At 34.7% G+C, this 19344-nt stretch overlaps 1 protein-coding gene across 1 annotated transcript in view; it reads right to left on the bottom strand.

Annotated features, from left to right (window-relative positions):
* Positions 1-14676: 14676 nt before the first annotated feature.
* ZNRF2 (zinc and ring finger 2) overlaps positions 14677-19344 on the bottom strand; it is an 81735-nt gene continuing 77067 nt past the window's right edge. Inside the window, 2 exon segments of the mRNA XM_037509803.2 lie at positions 14677-15950; positions 19091-19170. Of these exon segments, the coding sequence (XP_037365700.1) occupies positions 19113-19170 (58 nt within the window). The 3' untranslated portion in view covers positions 14677-15950; positions 19091-19112.

The following is a 19344-nucleotide window of genomic DNA, read 5'->3' as shown; positions in this document are numbered from 1 at the left end:
ACCTTTAAAAAAACACAGTGTAACACTGACACTTCTCTTCATTAGATGGTAGGTGATGTCTTCTCCCTGTGCTCCTGTGTCAACTGGTTATTATGGCAGTGACTCTGATTTAGAGACAAGATCACAGAAAGGTCATGCATTTTCTGCCTTGCTTTATTGGGACAACTACTCTTGGAACCAAGTCACACCATTGTGAGGAAGTCACGTAGCTGTGTGGACATGCAAATAGTCCCAGCTGAGGCCCTAACCGACAGTCAAAATCAGCAACCAGACTCAAGTTACTGAGCTTTCAGTTGACTCCAGTCCCTACCCTGTGTCACTGTCAACTCTAACTGAACCTACGTCTCTGCCAAACCCAGCCAAGCGCGGGAGGGTGAGAGAATTCACCAGAGCCAGAGCAGGGAACAGAAAAGGCAGAGTGACGAAATACACTGCTGAGGAGAGCAGCGGGCATGGCAGGAGAGGTCTGCGAGCCATGTGGGACCCTCGCCGGTGGCCGGGGATTGAACTGGTGCTGCAGAGGCTGCGGGCAGCTTCATAGCCCAGCACTCAACTGCTGCGCCACCAGGGAAGCCTGATTGCTGTTAATTTAAACCACTAAGCCAGGAGTGCTTTACTGAGCACCAAAAATCACTGAAATAATGGTAACATTATTAAATTAGTAAAGCTTTTGACTTTGTACAGGGCAGAATGGAGAAACAAAACTTTGATACAGAATGGAATATTTTGATATACCTAAGAGGGATGAATTAGATTTATATACAGCAGCATAGATCTCAAAAATATGCAGTGAAAAAAAATGGCATTTATATACATGCCATTTATACACATGCCATTTATATACATTTTAAGACACACTCAAAACAATCCTATGTATTTTTCAAAGACCCACAAATCTAAATCAGAAAAACATACATTAAATATACTAGGATGTGTGTCTATGAGAGTGAGAATAGGAATGAAAAGGAGAAAATAATTAAAAAACCAAACAAGTGTCACATCATTACTAAACTTGATTCACATTTTCTTCTGGGCACACAGCTAAAATCTACTTCCCACCTCCTGGGCAATTAGGTGTGGCCATATGGTTGCTTTAACCAATGGAATGCAAAAGATGTTGGATCTGCAGATCCAACACTTAGAAGACAGCTTTGGCAACTAAAAAAATAGGTTATGACATCGCCATCTGAATGATCACAATATATCAACAGTGATCAGACGTGGTAACTCTGTGACCACAGCGGACCAAGACTGCACAATCACCCTGTGACCATGTCTGAAACAACACTCTGCAACAAATAATTATACACTCCCCACTTCTAACATGAATGCCTATGCTTTGCTGATGATCACGCTAGCTTTCAACATACTCCCTACTTCCTGACAGCACCCATCACTGCTGACCTCTACTTCCATTAACTCTCCTTTGAATCACTCAGCACAGGTCTGAAACGATAAGCTTGTTCTCTTACAAGGATGTTCCTTGGTTGTACAACTAGCTTAAGAAGTTGTCTTGTGAAACCTGCGCTGTGTTCATGGTGGTCTTTGGTTCATGAGGATTGACAAGAATGGAGCCTCCTGAGCTCTGGCTTAGACCCTTCCTTGTCACAAATTAGGCCCTTGGCACACATTGTTTTCAAGTAATTAGCCACTACCAGAAATTAGAAGTTAACTCCATACACAAAAATTAATTCAAAATGGGTAATGAACTTGATAAGGGAAACAAAGGCAAAAACAAACAAATGGGACTATATGAGCTAAAAAGTTTTTGTACCTCAAAATAAACCACTCCAAAACCAAAATTACAATCTATGGACTAGAGGATATTTGCACAATATATATCTGACAAGGGGTAATTTCCAAAATATATAAAGAACCCATACAATTCAACAACAAAAATACCCAATCAAAAAATGGGCAGAAGAACTAAAGGGGCACTTCTCCAAAGAAATACAGATGGCTAAGAGGCACATGAAAAAATGTTCAACACTACTTTTCATGGGGAAAAAGCAAATCAAAACCATAATGAGTTATCACCTTACTCCTGGTGAGAATGGCCCATATTAAAAAAGACCAGAAACAACTGTTGATGAGAATGTGAAAAGGAACCCACATACACTGCTGGTGGGAATACAATTTAGGGCAATCTGTGGAAAACAATTTGGAGATTCCTTAAAACAAAAAACAAAAAACAAAAAACAAACAAACAAAAAAAAAAAACAAAAAAAGGGAAATACATTATGTAGCAATGCCACTGCTAGGTATTTGCCCAAAGAATATAAAAACTCTAATATGAAAGGACTTACACACTCCTAAGTTCGTAGCCTTGTTCACAGTAGCCAAGTCATGGAAGCAACCTTAGTGCCCCACAACAGATGATTGGATAAAGAAATTGTGGAATATATATTGAATGAAGTACTACTCAGCTATTAAAGAAATGGACAAAATGGATGGCTCTTAAGGTGATTATGCTAAGTGAAATAAAGTGAAAGATAGGGGATAGTTTCACTCATTTGTGGCAAAGGAAATAAACTGGCAAAGCACAACAAAAATTATTCTTATATGTGGAAAATACTGGTTAAGGGGGGAGTGGATAGTGGTAGGGGGAATCAGAAAGGGATAGGGCAAGGGAGGGGATAGGATATCAACATGGGAGTTTAGGTGGAGGTGAGTTAGGAATGTGCACAGATGTGAAGGTGTGAAGATGCACCCCCAAAATGATGTAGTTATGTAAAATGACTAGTAAAATTAGAGAAAATAAGCAGCCCATCTCAGTGGCTAGGATAAGACTAAATACTAAGCAGCATATACATCACTAACAAATCTCTCAAATGAGCCACTGACATTCAGTAAGGCCTGAAAAAGAGTAGTCAGCTAGCCTGCACAACTGTTTTAACTTGCACTATTTTCCCCTTTTCTTAGAAGTACATTAACTATTTCAATATTGCTTGCCAAATGTTTGCAAGTTGAATCTTTATATTTCTCTTAGCTATAAAAATTTTCAACAATTTTTGAGTATGCTGAGTATGCTGAGACAAGGAGCAACTTTTTGGTAGTAAGAACCACTGGTCAGTTGGGCATTTAGAGAAAACATATGCAATGTGTACTACTTGAGAAATAAATTGCCAAACATGGAACTGGAAAAAGAGCACTCCCTCAATATTCACCAGTGCTTCTAGGAAAACTCTCTGTTCTGTTGCTATGTAACAAATCATCCCAAATTTAATAGTAGAAAACAACAATCATGTATCATTCTACATATTCTGGGGTTATGTGGACTCAGTTCAGCAGTTCTCAGGATCTGGTGAATGGCTAGTCAGAGGCTGGGCTCACCTAGAAGGCTTGCTCACTCACCTGTCTGGTGACTGATGTGGCCTGAGTTTTCCTCCCAATACAGAAACTTGGTACCAGCAAGACATTTCCTGAGATATAGTATATCCATTCAACAAAGTAGTAGTCAATACAAATAAGTAATGAATAGTATCTTGAATTCAAGATACCAACATGCTTAACATGGGTGAACCTAAGAAACATTGCTAGGTGAAAGAAGTCGGATGCAGGGTCAAATTTGTATAATTCAGTTTGCATTTCCTATCTATCATAGAAAAGGGAATTACAGAGACAGATATGTGATTGCCTAAGGCTGGGCAAACTGAAGGGGAAATGGGAAGTGACTGCTACTGGTATAAAGTTTTCTTAAGGTACTATTCCAAGAATCAGATTAAGCTAAGGATTGCACAGCTATGTAAATATACTAAAAGCCTTGAAATTGTGTATCCAACCTCCATAATGAATTAAATGGGGAGTCACTGTCTCTTTAAGAAAGTTCTAATTACAACAACAAAGAAAATAATCCAGTCAAAAAATGGGCAGAAGAGCTAAAAAGAAACTTCTCTGAAGAGGAAATGCAAATGGCCAACAGACATATGAAAAAATGTTCAACATCACTTGTAATCAGGGAAATGCAAATCAAAACTACCATGAGATACCATCTCACACCAGTGAGAATGGCACATATTAAAAAAACTAGCAACAACAAATGTTGGCGAGGATGTGGAGAAAAAGGAACTCTTGTGCACTGTTGGTGGGAGTGCAAACTGGTCCAACCACTATGGAGAGCTGTGTGGAGATTTCTGGACCTACTAAACATAGAGCTTCCATATGATCCAGCAATTCCACTCCTAGGTATTTACCCAAAGGACACAGAAACATCAATTCCAAAGAGCACCTGCACTCCTATGTTTATAGCAGCACTGTTTACAATAGCTAAGCTTTGGAAACAACCCAAATGCCCAAAAATAGATGACTGGATCAAGAAGATGTGGTACATATATACCATGGAATATTACTCAGCATTCAAAAAAGATAAACACATGCAATTTGCAGCAACATGGATGGCACTGGAAGGGATCATGCTCAGCGAAATAAGCCAAAAAGAAAAAGAAAAATACCGGATGGTCTCACTCATAGCAGGAATCTAGAAAACTTAAATAAGGGACCAGGAAAATGAATATAAGAAAGTGAAAATCAAAATCAACAAAAAACTATGAACCAGAGACACTTTTTGGGGGGTGGGGGGCGGGAGGGGAAGGATTGGGGTCAGAATGGGGCGTTTGCAATTGTATGGGGGAATATAAAAATAAAATTTAATATTAAAAAAAAAAAAAAAAAAAGAAAGTTCTAATTACAAACTTAATTGTGAACACTTAGACCCAAACTCCCAGGGGGCAAATGGGAGGTTAAACAGATTTGGTGCCTACGAAGTGATAGTTCTTTCAAGGTTGACAGTAACAGCCATTCTGGGCTTCAGATTTGTAAGGTTCATAAGAAATTCTGAAAAAACACTTCTAATTAACAACTACTATCAACCTCCATCCCATCCTCACACAAAAAATTCCCCACATTCCTTCCCTTCCTATATAACCCTGACCCCCTACCACTGGGAAAGATAGTTCTTTAGCATTAACTCAATGTCACCAGTCAATAAGACTTCCTTCTTGGTTTGGGTAAGCAATCAAGTTCAGACTCTGGGTTTCTGAGCTACTGGCAATAAGATCCAGTTCTCTCCAGCAATAACCACATTTTAAAAAGCTGAATTTATTGTATGTAAGTTAATTTTAATCTTAACAAAATTATTAAAAAGCAATGGGATGAAGATATGAACTGATTTTCACCAAAGAAGATGTAGGAATGGAAAATGAGCACATAAAAAAGATGCTGATTATTAATGGTAAAAAATTAACACTAAAACCATCAGATAACACCATATATCCACTAGAACGGACAAATTAGAGACTGGCAGCAGCAGTGTTGGCAATAGTGTGGCAAATTCTCATGCAGTGCTAGTAGGAATATAATGGTACAGCCCCTGTAGAAAAGTCTGGCACTATCTTATAAGGTAAAACAAGTATTTACTGTATAACTCAGTAATTCCACTTCTATTGACAGTAATTTATTCAAGAGAAATGATGCACATATAAAATGGAAATACTACGATAAGCCAATGTTATTGCAATAAAAATTAAAAACAAAAAAAGAGAAATGAAATCACAGGTTCGTACAAAGATTTATATGTAAATGTTAATAGTCACTTTATTCATAATAGCCCCAACCTAGAAGTAATCCAGGTCTCAAACAGTAAGAGAACAGAAAACAAGCTGTAGTTTAATCATAACAATGGAATACTACGCAGCAAAAAAGAACTGATTTGAACAACCACCTGATGCCTCTCACAGATATGCTGAGCAAAACAAGCCTTGCACAAATACAGTACATACTGAATGATTTCATCTTATCTACAGTGACACAGAGCAGTGACACAAAGCAGATCAATGGCTCCCAAGACCTAAGGATGGATAAAACTGACTATAAAAGGATTTGAAGTAACTTAAAAAGGCTTAAGGTAATTAAAAAAAAGATTTATTTATTTATGCATACAAGAACTGGGGTACAGGCCAGAGGTGTGGGGATGAGAGGATTCACCAGAGACAGAGTGGGGAACAGAACAAGCAGAAGTAATGAAATACACTGCTGAGGGGAGCAGCGGGCGAGTCAGGAGAGGTCTGCTGTGCCGTGTGGGTCATCTCCCGGGCCCGGGATTGAACCCATGCTGCAGTGGCTGCGGATTGCTTCCTAGTGCTGCATCTTAACCCCTTGTGCCACCAGGGAGGCCCTTGAGGTACTTTTAAATGGTGATCGATTTCCCCACCTTGGTTCTCTTCAATTACACAGGTGTGTGTCCAAATGCATAAGACCGTATACTTACAAAGAATGCTTTTGTTATATGTAAATTACAACTTTTTGGAGTTGCTTTTAAAAAGCTGTGAGGAAACAGGCCACTAAAAATGGAAATGAGTTTACAAATCCATGTCTATCCCTGCTGTACTCCAATTGTTTGTAGTACTTTCACTTCTTTTTCAGCAGCATTCACACAATCAGGGTCTGATACAAGGTATAAAACTATTACCAGATACAAAAAGTATTTCCCAATGACTTTAATAACCTTATGCTTTATAAGATCTGACATAAGTGCTTATTCAAGAACTAGGTTTCACACATCCATGTTATTTATATATTTGCAACACTAAATCTGATTACCAACTCTGGCTAGGAATACTGAACATAAGCTCCATACGGCAAGGAACTACCTTTTTATCCACACCAGTGAACATGCAGTGCCTCACACAATTTCTTACATCAAATGTTCAATAAATATGTGCTAGATGAATAAATCAGCACTTCAGTTCACCCTTCATTTTAGTTCAAGTAACTTCTATAACTTCTCCAGGGAGAGAATAATTCTGAAAATGACCAATGCAACTCTAAGAATGAGAATCAGACTACAGCTACCCATATACAGATCCCATAGCAGTTTTTTAATTTATAATAAGTATAATAGAATGCTATTTTTGAATTATTAACTATTTCATTTTTCATTCCTGGTACATTAATGGCTTATGTTCCTGGTTGCTTATGGCAATTTATTCAGTGACTTACCGGCAGTTGCTGCTTCAGTGTGGAGAGACAATGAAGATAAAAAAGACATCACAGCTCAATTTTGAGTTTTAAATTAGCTTTTTTTTTCTAAGCCAAAGAAAAAGACAAGAACCTGTAAGCCACAGGGCTTGTGATTTATCAAAGCCAAATTTTGGAGGCAGAAAGGGCTTTTAGGAATCTACAAATTTGGTCGTGTAAATCAACAACCTAAACCTGGCTGAATCAGGCTGAATTTTTTCTATGAACCACATAGCTGGGAGAAAGTATTATGATATAGGTGAAGTTTTCTCATTCAGAAAGAGCCAAGAGTTGGATCAGGAAAGAGATGATTGGAGGTGATGTTGCTAGTTGCAGAGATCTGAGACAAGCTTGGCATTCCCCTCAAGAGCTGGTAACTTATTTCTATTTTGGGTGTGTTTCAGAAAACCCTAGATAAAGGTTGCACAATTGGTTATCCAAAAGGATCTGTTCCATAGAATTCAATACAGGGGAAAGCTCAGACTAGAGCTACTCATCAAGACTACTCACAATTCCTATTGGTCATTGGGCTAAAATGTCAATCACACCGTCTCCTAACTATAAAACTGACCAGCTATTCAGAGTCCATGTGTCCTCAGCAAGCAACTAATTAAGGCGAAAGTCAGTGACATCTGTGAAAGCCAAGTTAGAATTCATTTTACAACCTTTCCAAGGTATTTCCAGTCCTTTTCAGTAAAAAATTTACGAAATTTGGCTTCAAAAAATTTTATTTAACACTCAGGATCAGCTTAGCTAATGCCTAGTATCTAAATTAACATTGAGAAACTCAGGTCTTCACAAAGTTAGAATTATAAAACCTTCAAAGAATATTCAGGTAAGGATACAGGAGTCAAAAACCAACCTCCCAAAGTTATCTAGACCCGTCTGATCACATATGGCTCTTGAGTGCTTAAGGGACTGATTCTATTAGAGATACGCTACAAATATAAACACCAGGTTTCACAGAACAGGGGAAAAACATAAAATATCTCATTGATAATCGTGATATTGACTACATGGCCTCAAATGCTACTAGATTGGATATTTACTCTAGGAAAGCTTTTATACCATTGGACTTCCTTGATATATATGCTGTGAATAGTTAGATAATGAGCAACTTTAACATTTATATATTGAGTAACATTTCAACTATTAATGAGCTACTGTGAAAGGTTCATGGCATAGCTATTTGTTATTTTCTGAAATACATATTTACACTGCTAACACTTTAAGGCTTGTTTTTAGCTACCCAACTAGTTACCCAGTTATTAAATGAGCAATTCAATCAGAAAGCATTTAAATCTCAAAGTGATTTTGTCTAGAAGATAACTCATAAAATAATAAACACTGAATTCATAAGCTCATGGAAAAGACCATAGGAATAAGGCACTATATGGCAGAATTTAACCATAAGGCACTATATAGCATCATTAAAATAGTGTAAAAAATTAATTGTACTGCATTTAATGTGGGCAATCAAATCTGAAATCATCTAGTAATATTTACGAATACTGGCCTTTTTGACACTGTACAAAACTTAACACCTTTTCAAGTGTTAAGTTTCTATTCTTTTCACAGGCTTTTGTGGGAATTACTGATGTCAGAAGTTCCAAGTTATCTACGGAACACCTTTGAACTAACTTGGAGAAACCTATAAAAGTGTGAATTGTTCCCATCGATGAGCTGCATTGGATCAGAAAGCTGACTCCTTGACTTACCCCAATACAAAATGTTTCTGATGCTTTTCCAAAAGCTAAATCATAATTTACCAGTCATCATTGTCTGTCCTTTGCTAAACAAAGATCATAATGTAGTCAAAGCATCCCAGGAACTAATCTCTTCTGGTCCCTCCTCATAACCCATCACAACAGCAGCCTCATCAGAACCTTTCCTGTCTGTCTACTTCTAGATTCTGCTGCCAGCTAAATTCTGTTGTGAATGCCTGAGATGACTGGTATAGTGGAAAGAGTATGGGGCAAATGAACCAAAGAGAAAACCTCAAAAATGCATCTGAGCAAATCTCAACAGTTTATTCAAGCAAACCTAAGAAAGCATGGCCTCATTTCAACAGGCATCTGGAATTAAAGGTAGGAAAGAGGGTGCTGGGAGCGATCCAATTTAACCAACCTAATGGTTGTTACTAGCTCAGTGCACCTTAATTATCACACCCTGACTTGCTCTTCTAACAGTGTTGGCAATATCTGTGTCTAGACAGCTTCTGAACCCTAACATACTTCTGAGCAGCACCACATACGCATAACATTATCTTTGCTTTCTCACAACTTGTCAACTCTTACTATCTGGTTTCCCTCTTGTGGCTCTGCCTCCTATTTTAAGATCAGATTTCTTCAAGTTAAAATTGATGTTCTTTAACTCTGGTTCTCCAGAGTTATATCTATAGAATCATCTTTCCCCAGGTACAGATATCCTGTCCTGAAGATGTGGGAAAGGTATAACTAGGAGTTGTCCTTGTCTTGTTTTTCAGTCCTTACATCTAATGACCATACCAAGATGAGCTACTTCTACTCTCCGAATTTTTGTGTTCCCTATTGTAATGGCTTTAATTCTGCCCCTCATCATCTTGCTGACACATTATAAATTTTTAACGAGTTTCTCCGCCTCTAGTCTCACCCTCTAATCTGAAGGGTAAATCTGACCATCTTTTACCTGCTTAAGAGCTGTCAATCATAACTTGGCACAAAAATGCCTTCATGATTTTTCACCTGCTTAGCTCTAGACCTAGCAGTTTTCCAAGAGTGTTCTGGTTTTATGTGCTATACTTTCTGCCTTGGAAATAATATTCCAAAACGTCCCACTTTGTATGTTCTCTTATCCATATCCCCTACAACAATGATCGATTTGTTCTTAAAGATTTAACCATTTTCTTGTCTAGTCTGAGTTTAATAACTGTCCTCTTCACCTGCACAATACCCTATATATAAGTCTATCATAGCTTTGATTACTCTTTATAACATGATTGTTTATTTGCTTCACCCACTAAAAATTAAATTCCTAAAGGTCAGCTGTCTTTGATTTCTATATTCTTAATCCCTAATAGTAAAGAGAAGCAAGCAGTACTTAATATATAATTTGCTGAAAAAGCAAATCACTAGTTTTTGGGAAGAGAGAATATCAGAATAAACAATGTCCTCTATTATACTTAGTACAATCTCTAGTACACTAAGGCTTCTCAACAGGTCTTACACAATACTATTATACCTCACAAGTGGAGAGAATTAAAATTTTCATAGATGGGCACAAATATTGTATTTTATAATAACCACCACCATTATTAAGTGATTACTGTGTCTGATACATACATGTACCTTCCAATTTAATCCTCACAATCTTGAAGTATGAAGTAGTATTACCTCTTCTCATAGGTAAAGGTGAAGCACAGAGAACTCTTTCTCAATGTCATGGAGATGGCAAAACTAGGAAATATGGGCTCAAACCCAAGTTCTTAATCACTATATCACAAAACTCAATACCTCTTCCATCATGAAACTGTGCTTCAAAATATTTATTACTCCCCCCTGAAAGACATACTGAATATTACTAAATACAATCTATATTTTAGAAGCTGTGATTATGCACTAGCAGACCATTCCTTTTTAAAACTTAGAAGCTCCCCAACATATTTCAATCACAAAATTTTACAAATAGGTTTTACATTAGAAATTTCAAAGTACATCTTTACTAATAGTTAAGGTAATAAAGAAAGATCTCTTTGTCCATTATTACTAGTTTTTCTTCTTAAGCTATTACAGAATTTTAATACTTTTGGATTCAACTTTGTGGCAATGAATGTACAAAAATAGGTGAAGAAACAAAAAAATCAGTTAATTCATGGTGAATTTTCAGCATTGTAATGTACTGTCAATTCCTACACATAACGGTGACTGACAAATTTCCTTGCAAGCAATCTTGTCTTATTTTGTACCTCTAAATAATGGGATAATTTGGCAAGATCATTTGGAAGTTTTATTTATTAAAATATCAATAATGAATCGTTCCATCTCAGTTTAGAACATACTAATACAAGCTGTTCCTAAAACATTTTGTATGTTTTTGTGACTGATGCATTTGATACCTTATTTAACAGAATACTAGTAGAGAAATAAAGAGGTATTACAGAAGAGTTGTGGAGATCATGAACAAAGCAATAGAGGTTTACCAGGTTTGTCTATTATTACCATGATTTTTAAACAATGAAATGCACATAAATACTCAATGCCAAGAAATAAAACATAATGGACTAGTCTAGTGGAGTAATATCATCATCAAATTCAAAGTTTCTTTCATATCTTCCTATAAGGTCATTAACTGCATTATATTGCACACAGGTGCTCAAAATGCCACTGATTAATAATGAAACCTTTTCAAGATGCTGACAGCAGATTCAGTGGTAACAGGGTACCTGCCAGCAGAACTATGCTTGTGAACAAAAATCACTAGTACCTATCAATCTCAGCAGATCAGATTGAGATGGAAGGCATTGAGAATTTATGACAGAGAAATAAGTCTCTCTGGCTTTAAGACTTGGGAGCCTGACAGATGCTTCACATTCCAGGGCAGAGCTAAGATGCAGTTTTGGTAATAGATACAACAATATCACTTACATTTTTTTTCATTAATTTCTGAGATGTGAAAGATTATGCCAACCTGTTCTTTGCTTCTCGATAAACAAGCATCCAACAATCTAGCTTATTATTAGCTATTGGTCTAAAATTAACAAGGCTTAAATACTTGAAAATATACCAAATCCCCTTTAGTTGCATTTACAACTAGAATATTAATTTATTGATACTTGGTCTTCTTCAATGCCTTTTCCTTCCCACAGAGAATTAGCTTACATAAAAGACCTGTTATTTCCCATTCAATGCAGGAATTTTGTGACTTAAAATGAACAGTTTCCTAACTTCAGCATAGCATTCACAGAATATGGTATAAAAGTATTGTTTGGTTAAGTCATTATCAAAAAATTTTTACCTGTTGATCCTGAATAAGAATTACTACTAGGAGTATATAAAGTAGCAATTTCTTCTAAAGAAAACCAAGCAGCAATTTTGTTTCTAGCTAGAAAAGTAGACAGTAAAATAGGTTAACTACTGTTATTCACAATATAGCACAGAAAAAAATCAGAAGTTACTTCAGAAAAAAAGATGACTGGGCCAAAGAGAAAATAATGGCATGCTCAATTTTTTTTTCAACTTGGAGAGGATCTGTACAAGAACAAGGAACACTTCACATTTATACACCCATTGTCCGTATGTACTGAGTTCACTGTGGGATAAATCAAAATTGCAAGAAAATGACCTCAATGAACTAAGGACATACTGCAACTAATAAACTGTACTCATTTAATAAGCAACATTCACTAGTTTTGCAGTTCCCGATAATCTAATTTAAATGGAAACCTCTGTGAAAGAGCAAGATGATTTGAATATTATCAACACATAATGTGGTTGTTTAATAGATGGCAAATTCAATTATTCTTGAGTTTTAAAGAAGTTTCATGCTTTGTTCAAATGTAGTTTATTGTTAAGAAATTTCCCTACTTCAACACTCCCAAGTTAGTAAATAAAATTACGTATATTTACATTGAATTTACAGTCTTTTTCAATTAAAGATATACTCCTATGTGTTGCTATAATATAGTAATTTAAATGATTGTTTTTAAACTATACCCAAATTTAGAAAGTAAAATAAAGTTTGGAGAGGAATCTGCCACTTTCATTAATTCTTAAACAGAAATCTTTTCAAAATACATACTGCAAATATGTTGAGGGTGCGCTACAGGCATTTTGGGGTTACACTGTAGTAAAGTGTTTAGTGGGTGAAAATTAAAATACATTCAAAAGAAATATGTGTATTAAGAAAACAAAACTTATGTAATATGCAACAGTTAATGACTTCTAAAATAATTTTTCAGCTATCACAAAATATCAGTTACAAAAACCATTATTTATATTTCATCATAATCACTGCTTAAACACAATCTATATCTGATTTATAACCAGATCTGAAAAACAAAGATTAAGACTATGACTAGTCTATTTCTCTGGCAAAGCATCAAGTAAGACTGAATTAATTTTAGTATCACTTATACATTCTGGCAAAAAAACCAAAACCAAAACCAAGAACTAGATCAAAGTAAGGTAAGGGGTCAAAATTGGCAATAAACCCATTCTGAAGAGTGGCACTGAAGTAAAAAATTTCACAACATACTGCTTTCTATATATGCATGTGTAATCTTATTTGAAAACAAGTATTTACAAAAATCCTAAAAAGTTATAAGCAACTTGATAACCTAGACTTTCAATCTTTATTTTGCCTTCATAATATTTAGTTGTCAGTACTTTAGCTACACATTTAAATACCTAATGTGACACACATCCTACTTAAACTGTTCAGTGTCTGCATATTTACAAATATTATAAGTGACATTATGTGGAATATTACTTATAATATTTTCAGAATAATGACTCTGAATAAAAACTGGAGCATTTCAAAGATTTTCTTTTCAATTTCTACATTATTCTCTTTAGGAAGTCATTGATGGATACTGAATTTTAAGTAAAAAATGCTAACTTTTGTAAATTTTAACAAAAAGGGAATGCTATAAATAAATTTAAGTAAATACTGTTCTAGACAAATATAGTAATCAAGTAGTACTTAACACTGACAAACAATGAACTCTCTTTTAAACCACAGGCGCTTCTACTGTAGCAGCTGCAGCACAGAACTTTGACAAACAGAAAGTTAAGATTGTGAGAGCATAATACAGCACGAAGGAAAAGTCAAATTAAGCTAATAAATTTTTAAAAGTCAATGAGTAAATCATATCAGAAAATCAACTTGTGGTATATAAACAGTTAACTACCATATCTATAGTAAATTTCTTCCTTTAAGAATGGAAGACAATAAAATAATTTTCATCATAGCAATATACCAGTAGTAAAAAAACAAATGAATTATTCACATTCTAAAAATTTTTCGTGTGTGTGTGTGTGTGTGTGGTGACAGCTTACAAAATTGAAAGTGTGAAATAAAATGGAATCATATCAAGATTTCCTGATAACAGAACAAAAAATTATGGAAAGAATATTTTCGTTGAGGGAAGAATATTTTCCATACTGGTTAAAAAGCACCTATGTAACTGTGCTGTCAGCTGTTACAATGGAGGTTTTGGATTCTTTTATCAATTGCAGCATAACAAAAGGCATTTCACAGCATAACTTTAGGGAAAATGTTATCTGGTCTAGACTCACACAAAAAGCAATTAAAAACTCTTTTGTTTATAATACACAGACTTTTTTGGGTAGCAGCAGTTGCTCCTGTACATGCCCTTAAAAAAAAAAAAAAAAAAAAAGAAACAGAAGCAATTGGGGGATGGGGGCAGGGAGGACTTTGATTTGAGAATAGGAGTAGCAGCATTAAAGAGAAAAGCAACTACTTAAATAAAGAAAACTTAAAATAAGGAAAGAGCACTGTGCAACTTTCAGTTATACCGAGTAAAGTGCACTGTTCATTGATAACATTTTCCCTATGTTGAAAACACAAAATTTTCTTACTGGTAATCTTGATATTTAAAATAAAAAAAGACATTCACTAGGGTAGCCCTGATAGCTCTCTTCCAGTACTTTTTAACCATTCAGATGTAGTTTGTGGGAATATTTATTCACATAGTTTTGCTTAATACATTTCTTTTCACACAAGACTGAATTCCAAAGTCTCTATAACATTTTCAATTACAGTAATAACACATTAATAAATTATAAATTAACAAAATCTTCATATTTGCTTTAAAAAATCATTTATCAAACACTAATCTCCAGATTATCTGGAAAACTAAAGATGCGAATTACTATAAATCTAGCATCCCAACTAAATGCTGATTTTTAAAAGTATATAAAAGTCCTCAAATTATTCCAAGTTCCACTCAAGAAAATTTTATTTCACCCTTTTCATAAGTTATTCAGTTTACAACCTGCTAATAAACATTTTACCCAAATATGGGAAAACTGCCTGGAGATGCAAAGCACAATAAAATAATTATATGAAAGGAACAAACAAAAATACCCGTTAAAATAAAGTTATTGTAGCTGGCAGCACTTAAAATTGGTAATTCATATTTTTTAAAAAGTTGCATAGCTACAAGATGATTCATTACTAATTAACTGTTGAGCAACTTTATTTAAGATGAGACGAGATATTTTATAAACTGCAATTCAGTAGACAATTTCATATTTAATTAAAGTGTAATTCTGTAAAACTTGATTTACTCTTTGGACTGCATTCTGATAATAGTATGCCTTTAATTATAAAATATTAACACATTTTAGCTTTCCAATGTATAAGTCTTTTCCATTCTGGGGGAAAAATAGAAGAACTTGGGTCATGGTCTACATTCAGAGAATGTTTTACTGCTTGATTACATTTCTTGGTTTCACATTTAGGACTTTATAAGACGTTATATGGTCTTCAGTTTAATTAAGCATAGATGAATGCAGAAACATCATGTTGGGGAAAATAAAGAGACCCCAAACTAAAAAACAAATCAAAACACAACCAGTTGCGCAACTCTAGAGAACTTAATAAAAAGTAAATCAACTTTTAAATCAGTTAACTTTGGCGTCTGAATACAAAATGTTTATCAGTATTACCTACGTAGATGACTAAAATAAGGGATGTGCAGCATTTTCAAAATCCCTGTGTGTCCTTTATATGCATGTTTGGTACACTGAGTTCTGTGGTTACTGTCCTCTCTTCAGCAGAATTACTTTCCCCTGTGTGTGATTGTCCATCTCTGCATTACCGAGTTTCCCAGAACTCAGATTTCTGACTGAGTATGCCTGCATTTCTGTTGTTTCTCCAGAGACAGATCTTCATAAGCTCTAGGTTTTTCAAGCATCTTGAAAAGTCAAGAAAATCTGTGTGAAAAGTAGATACATTTAGATTATGCAGTGGTCCACAACAGTATTACAAATCAAAACATTTCCCTATCAACATTACTTTAGTTACAGTAAATTTTTATACACTTAATTATTATTCTAGAAATTCATAAAATTAGTATTTCTACAAAAGAAGAGATCAAGGACAGAGAAGGGTGATCAAATCTTAAAGCAGTCAAAAGAATAGTCACTGCATAAGTCATTACCACTCTGCAATAAAGACTGCAGCAAAGTACAGAAATTACACACAAGCACACAAACTTATTACTCTCTCCCCAAATAACCAAAATCTCAAATCAAGAATAGTATCTATCTCCTAACTAATCAATATCTTTAGATAATGCTGCATATCTATTTGGGGATAACTTTTAAATCCCTTAGAATACTAGAAATGTTACAGTTTGTTGTACTGTTCTGTGAAAAAAATGTTTTAACATTAAATCCTCTTCAAACCCATACATTTTTATCTGGGACAGCAAAAGAGATAGGAGGAATTTTTCATTCAGTAAATAAGAGCAGTCTGAAAGGAAGCAAAAATATGACAGCCAATATATTCCATGTCTATGTGTTCTTAAAAATGATTCTTCAAGAACCAGAGAGAAAGATTCCACTGACTCAGATTTCTGAGGGCAGCTGTCACCAAACTGAGGTTCTACATATATTTAAAAAAAATAAAGAGATAATAATACATAAGGTAAAAGAAACTAAAATGCTGTTTAATAGCTATATGCATGTTAACTATGAGATAAGATGTATATTCCACATATCCCACAAGTTCACTGTGCACTAAAGAAAAAATTAAGCTCATTTGATTATGAAATTAAAAAGAAAACAAATTACACCATAAAATTCTACTTCACAGAAAAAGTTTATTTACTGTATATTTGTAAAAGACAAATTTTACCTATAGAAGGATTTAGACATATTACTTCAGCAACTAACATAAGATAAAAACTTCATTCTATTAGCAGTGGATTTCAGTGCTTCTTCTTAAAATAACATCTATAATTTTAGTCAGTTTTGCTTATTGACCCAGGTATAGGTTAACAATGAAGACATTATAAATCATCCCCTAGTTTTTCATGGTAAAATAAAAACACTATAGTCAAAATACCACTCTGTGCCCACGCTTCTCTTACACAGCAATCTTATCCCAATTCATACTTTAAATATGTATCCAGATATGACTAAGAAACCTCACAGTAAAAGGGCGAGGTGGTCTTGCAGTACACTCTAGTTTTCCAAGGTTTTAACATTTCACATGCATAACCCTAGTGTTATTGTAACACTTAATTTGTAGTTCTGTAGTTACTGCAGCTGCTATTAAATTACCTGAAATCTCCTTTAATATACTAACCTGATAATTAAATTGCCTTCATCAAGAGTAGTAAGAATTCCTTGAGTGTGTTTATACCTCACCTACATTCTCAATGTATGACCAAGAGTTACTGACATAAAAGGAAATGGAGTGACAACACAGGACTAGATCTCAGGATATTATTGCCTTAGCTCCCTGCCTCCAGTCTTAGCCCCCGCTAACAGTCTTAGCCACTGAGAAAAGATTGTTGTCTATTACTGTCTTCTGAACACAGAGGCTCTCTAATCCTCTGAGACAAATCCAAGAGTAGCTGTAATGTTTTCCTCAATGTAAAAACCCAATTCTTTATAACAATTCTGCAAGTCCTCTCAATATAAAGCTTTTCATATATAGGAAATAGCAATTAAGTTCGCTTTTTTTTTTTTTAATGCTGAATAATGCCATTTAAATCACTTCATGGAACACAGAAAAAAGCAATGCTCGAGTGAAATTATCGTTCCATTCACGGAACATTTTCAAATAATGCAGAATTATAAAAAAGCCAAATCAGCAGAGCAAAACAGATTCTGTATATAGCTCAAATTTCATTTTTTTTGGATCTACTATATCAACATGTACCATACTACATGCTGAGAATATAAAGATGAAAGATTAAATTGAATGAAGTCATGATGCAACTTTTTGAAGAAAATGTTCCTATCTAATAAATTAGCAAAACTGTCAAGAACATAGTCTTTGGAGCCAGAACCCTACCTCCACCCAAGAACTAGCTATGTGACTTTGACAAGTTTTTTTGCCTCTATAAGATAATTTTCTCATTTGCAAAATGGCAATTGTAAGAATACTGAGCTCAATGGGTTGTTAGGCCAATTAGATGAGTGATTAATAGATGTGAAATGCTTAGAACAATCCCTGCAATATAAACTCTAATTATCATTTTATTATATTATATTGCATTACTGAAGAACATACCTGAGAGGTTTTATCTTTAAGAGTATGAAATTTGATTGGACTGTTGGTGCAACTTGCTTCTTAAAGTCATGGAACTTAGTTTGACCCTCAGCTTTCTCACCGGTAAAATGGGTTCATAACATGTATTTCATGTTTTTTTTTTTTTAAACTAAAATAAAATAAAGTGTTTTAAAGTACCAGGAATGCAGAATTTACTCAATCTATGACTCTCTGCAGTCATCAAGAAAGTTGCTTTTCAACCTAAATGCCCAAAACCAGATGTTTGGATCAAGAAAATGTGGTATATATACACAGAGGAATAGTACTTAGCAATCAAAAAAGATAAACTCATGGTATTTGCAGCAACATGGATGGAGTTGGAAGGGATTATGCTCAGTGAAGTAAGTCAGAAAAAGAAAAATATCCAATGGGCTCACTTATAGGAAGAATATAGGGAAACCAAACAAGGGGTCAGGGATAAAAAAAGAAAGCTAGCAAACAAATTAAAAATCTGAGTCCTACAGCAGGGGAGGGATAGAGAGGAGGGTTAAAACAGGAGAGGGAAGAGCACAAGAGACTATGGTGAAGGTTCACAGGTGATTCAGTGGTGGGAATGTTACAGGGATTACACCTGAGAAGAGATATCAAACATTGTACAAAAATGAACAACAATGTAAAATAAATAAATATAATAAAAAGTTGGTTTTAATCATGTATCCTTCACATGAGTTTTCAAAATGGTAGCCTAACACAATGTGTGGAACACACACACCCACACATGCACAGCTCTATGAATAAACAATAAAATGATTGAGAATGTGCAATTCATAACAGAAAAAGTGAGAATTACCTATAAAGTAGGAAGTTGATGCTTAATCTGAAGGGTGCTCAGGGCAAGATCTATTTACTTCAAACCATTCATCTATGCAGCTAGAAAAGAAGGAACATTGAAATACTTATGTTTAATTTTATATGTCAACTGTAATAAAAATATTTATCATTGATTTTGATATTTCTTTGCAGAAAAAAATTTAGCATTTTTAATGACTATATATGTTCATTACATTTTGATTATTCTAACCAGTTAAATAACTAATCGTTGCA

This window comes from Talpa occidentalis, unplaced genomic scaffold, assembly GCF_014898055.3.
Source record: "Talpa occidentalis isolate TD23 unplaced genomic scaffold, MPIMG_talOcc4v2.1, whole genome shotgun sequence".
Lineage (NCBI taxonomy): Eukaryota > Metazoa > Chordata > Mammalia > Eulipotyphla > Talpidae > Talpa > Talpa occidentalis.
This window is presented reverse-complemented; position numbering and strand designations above follow the sequence as displayed.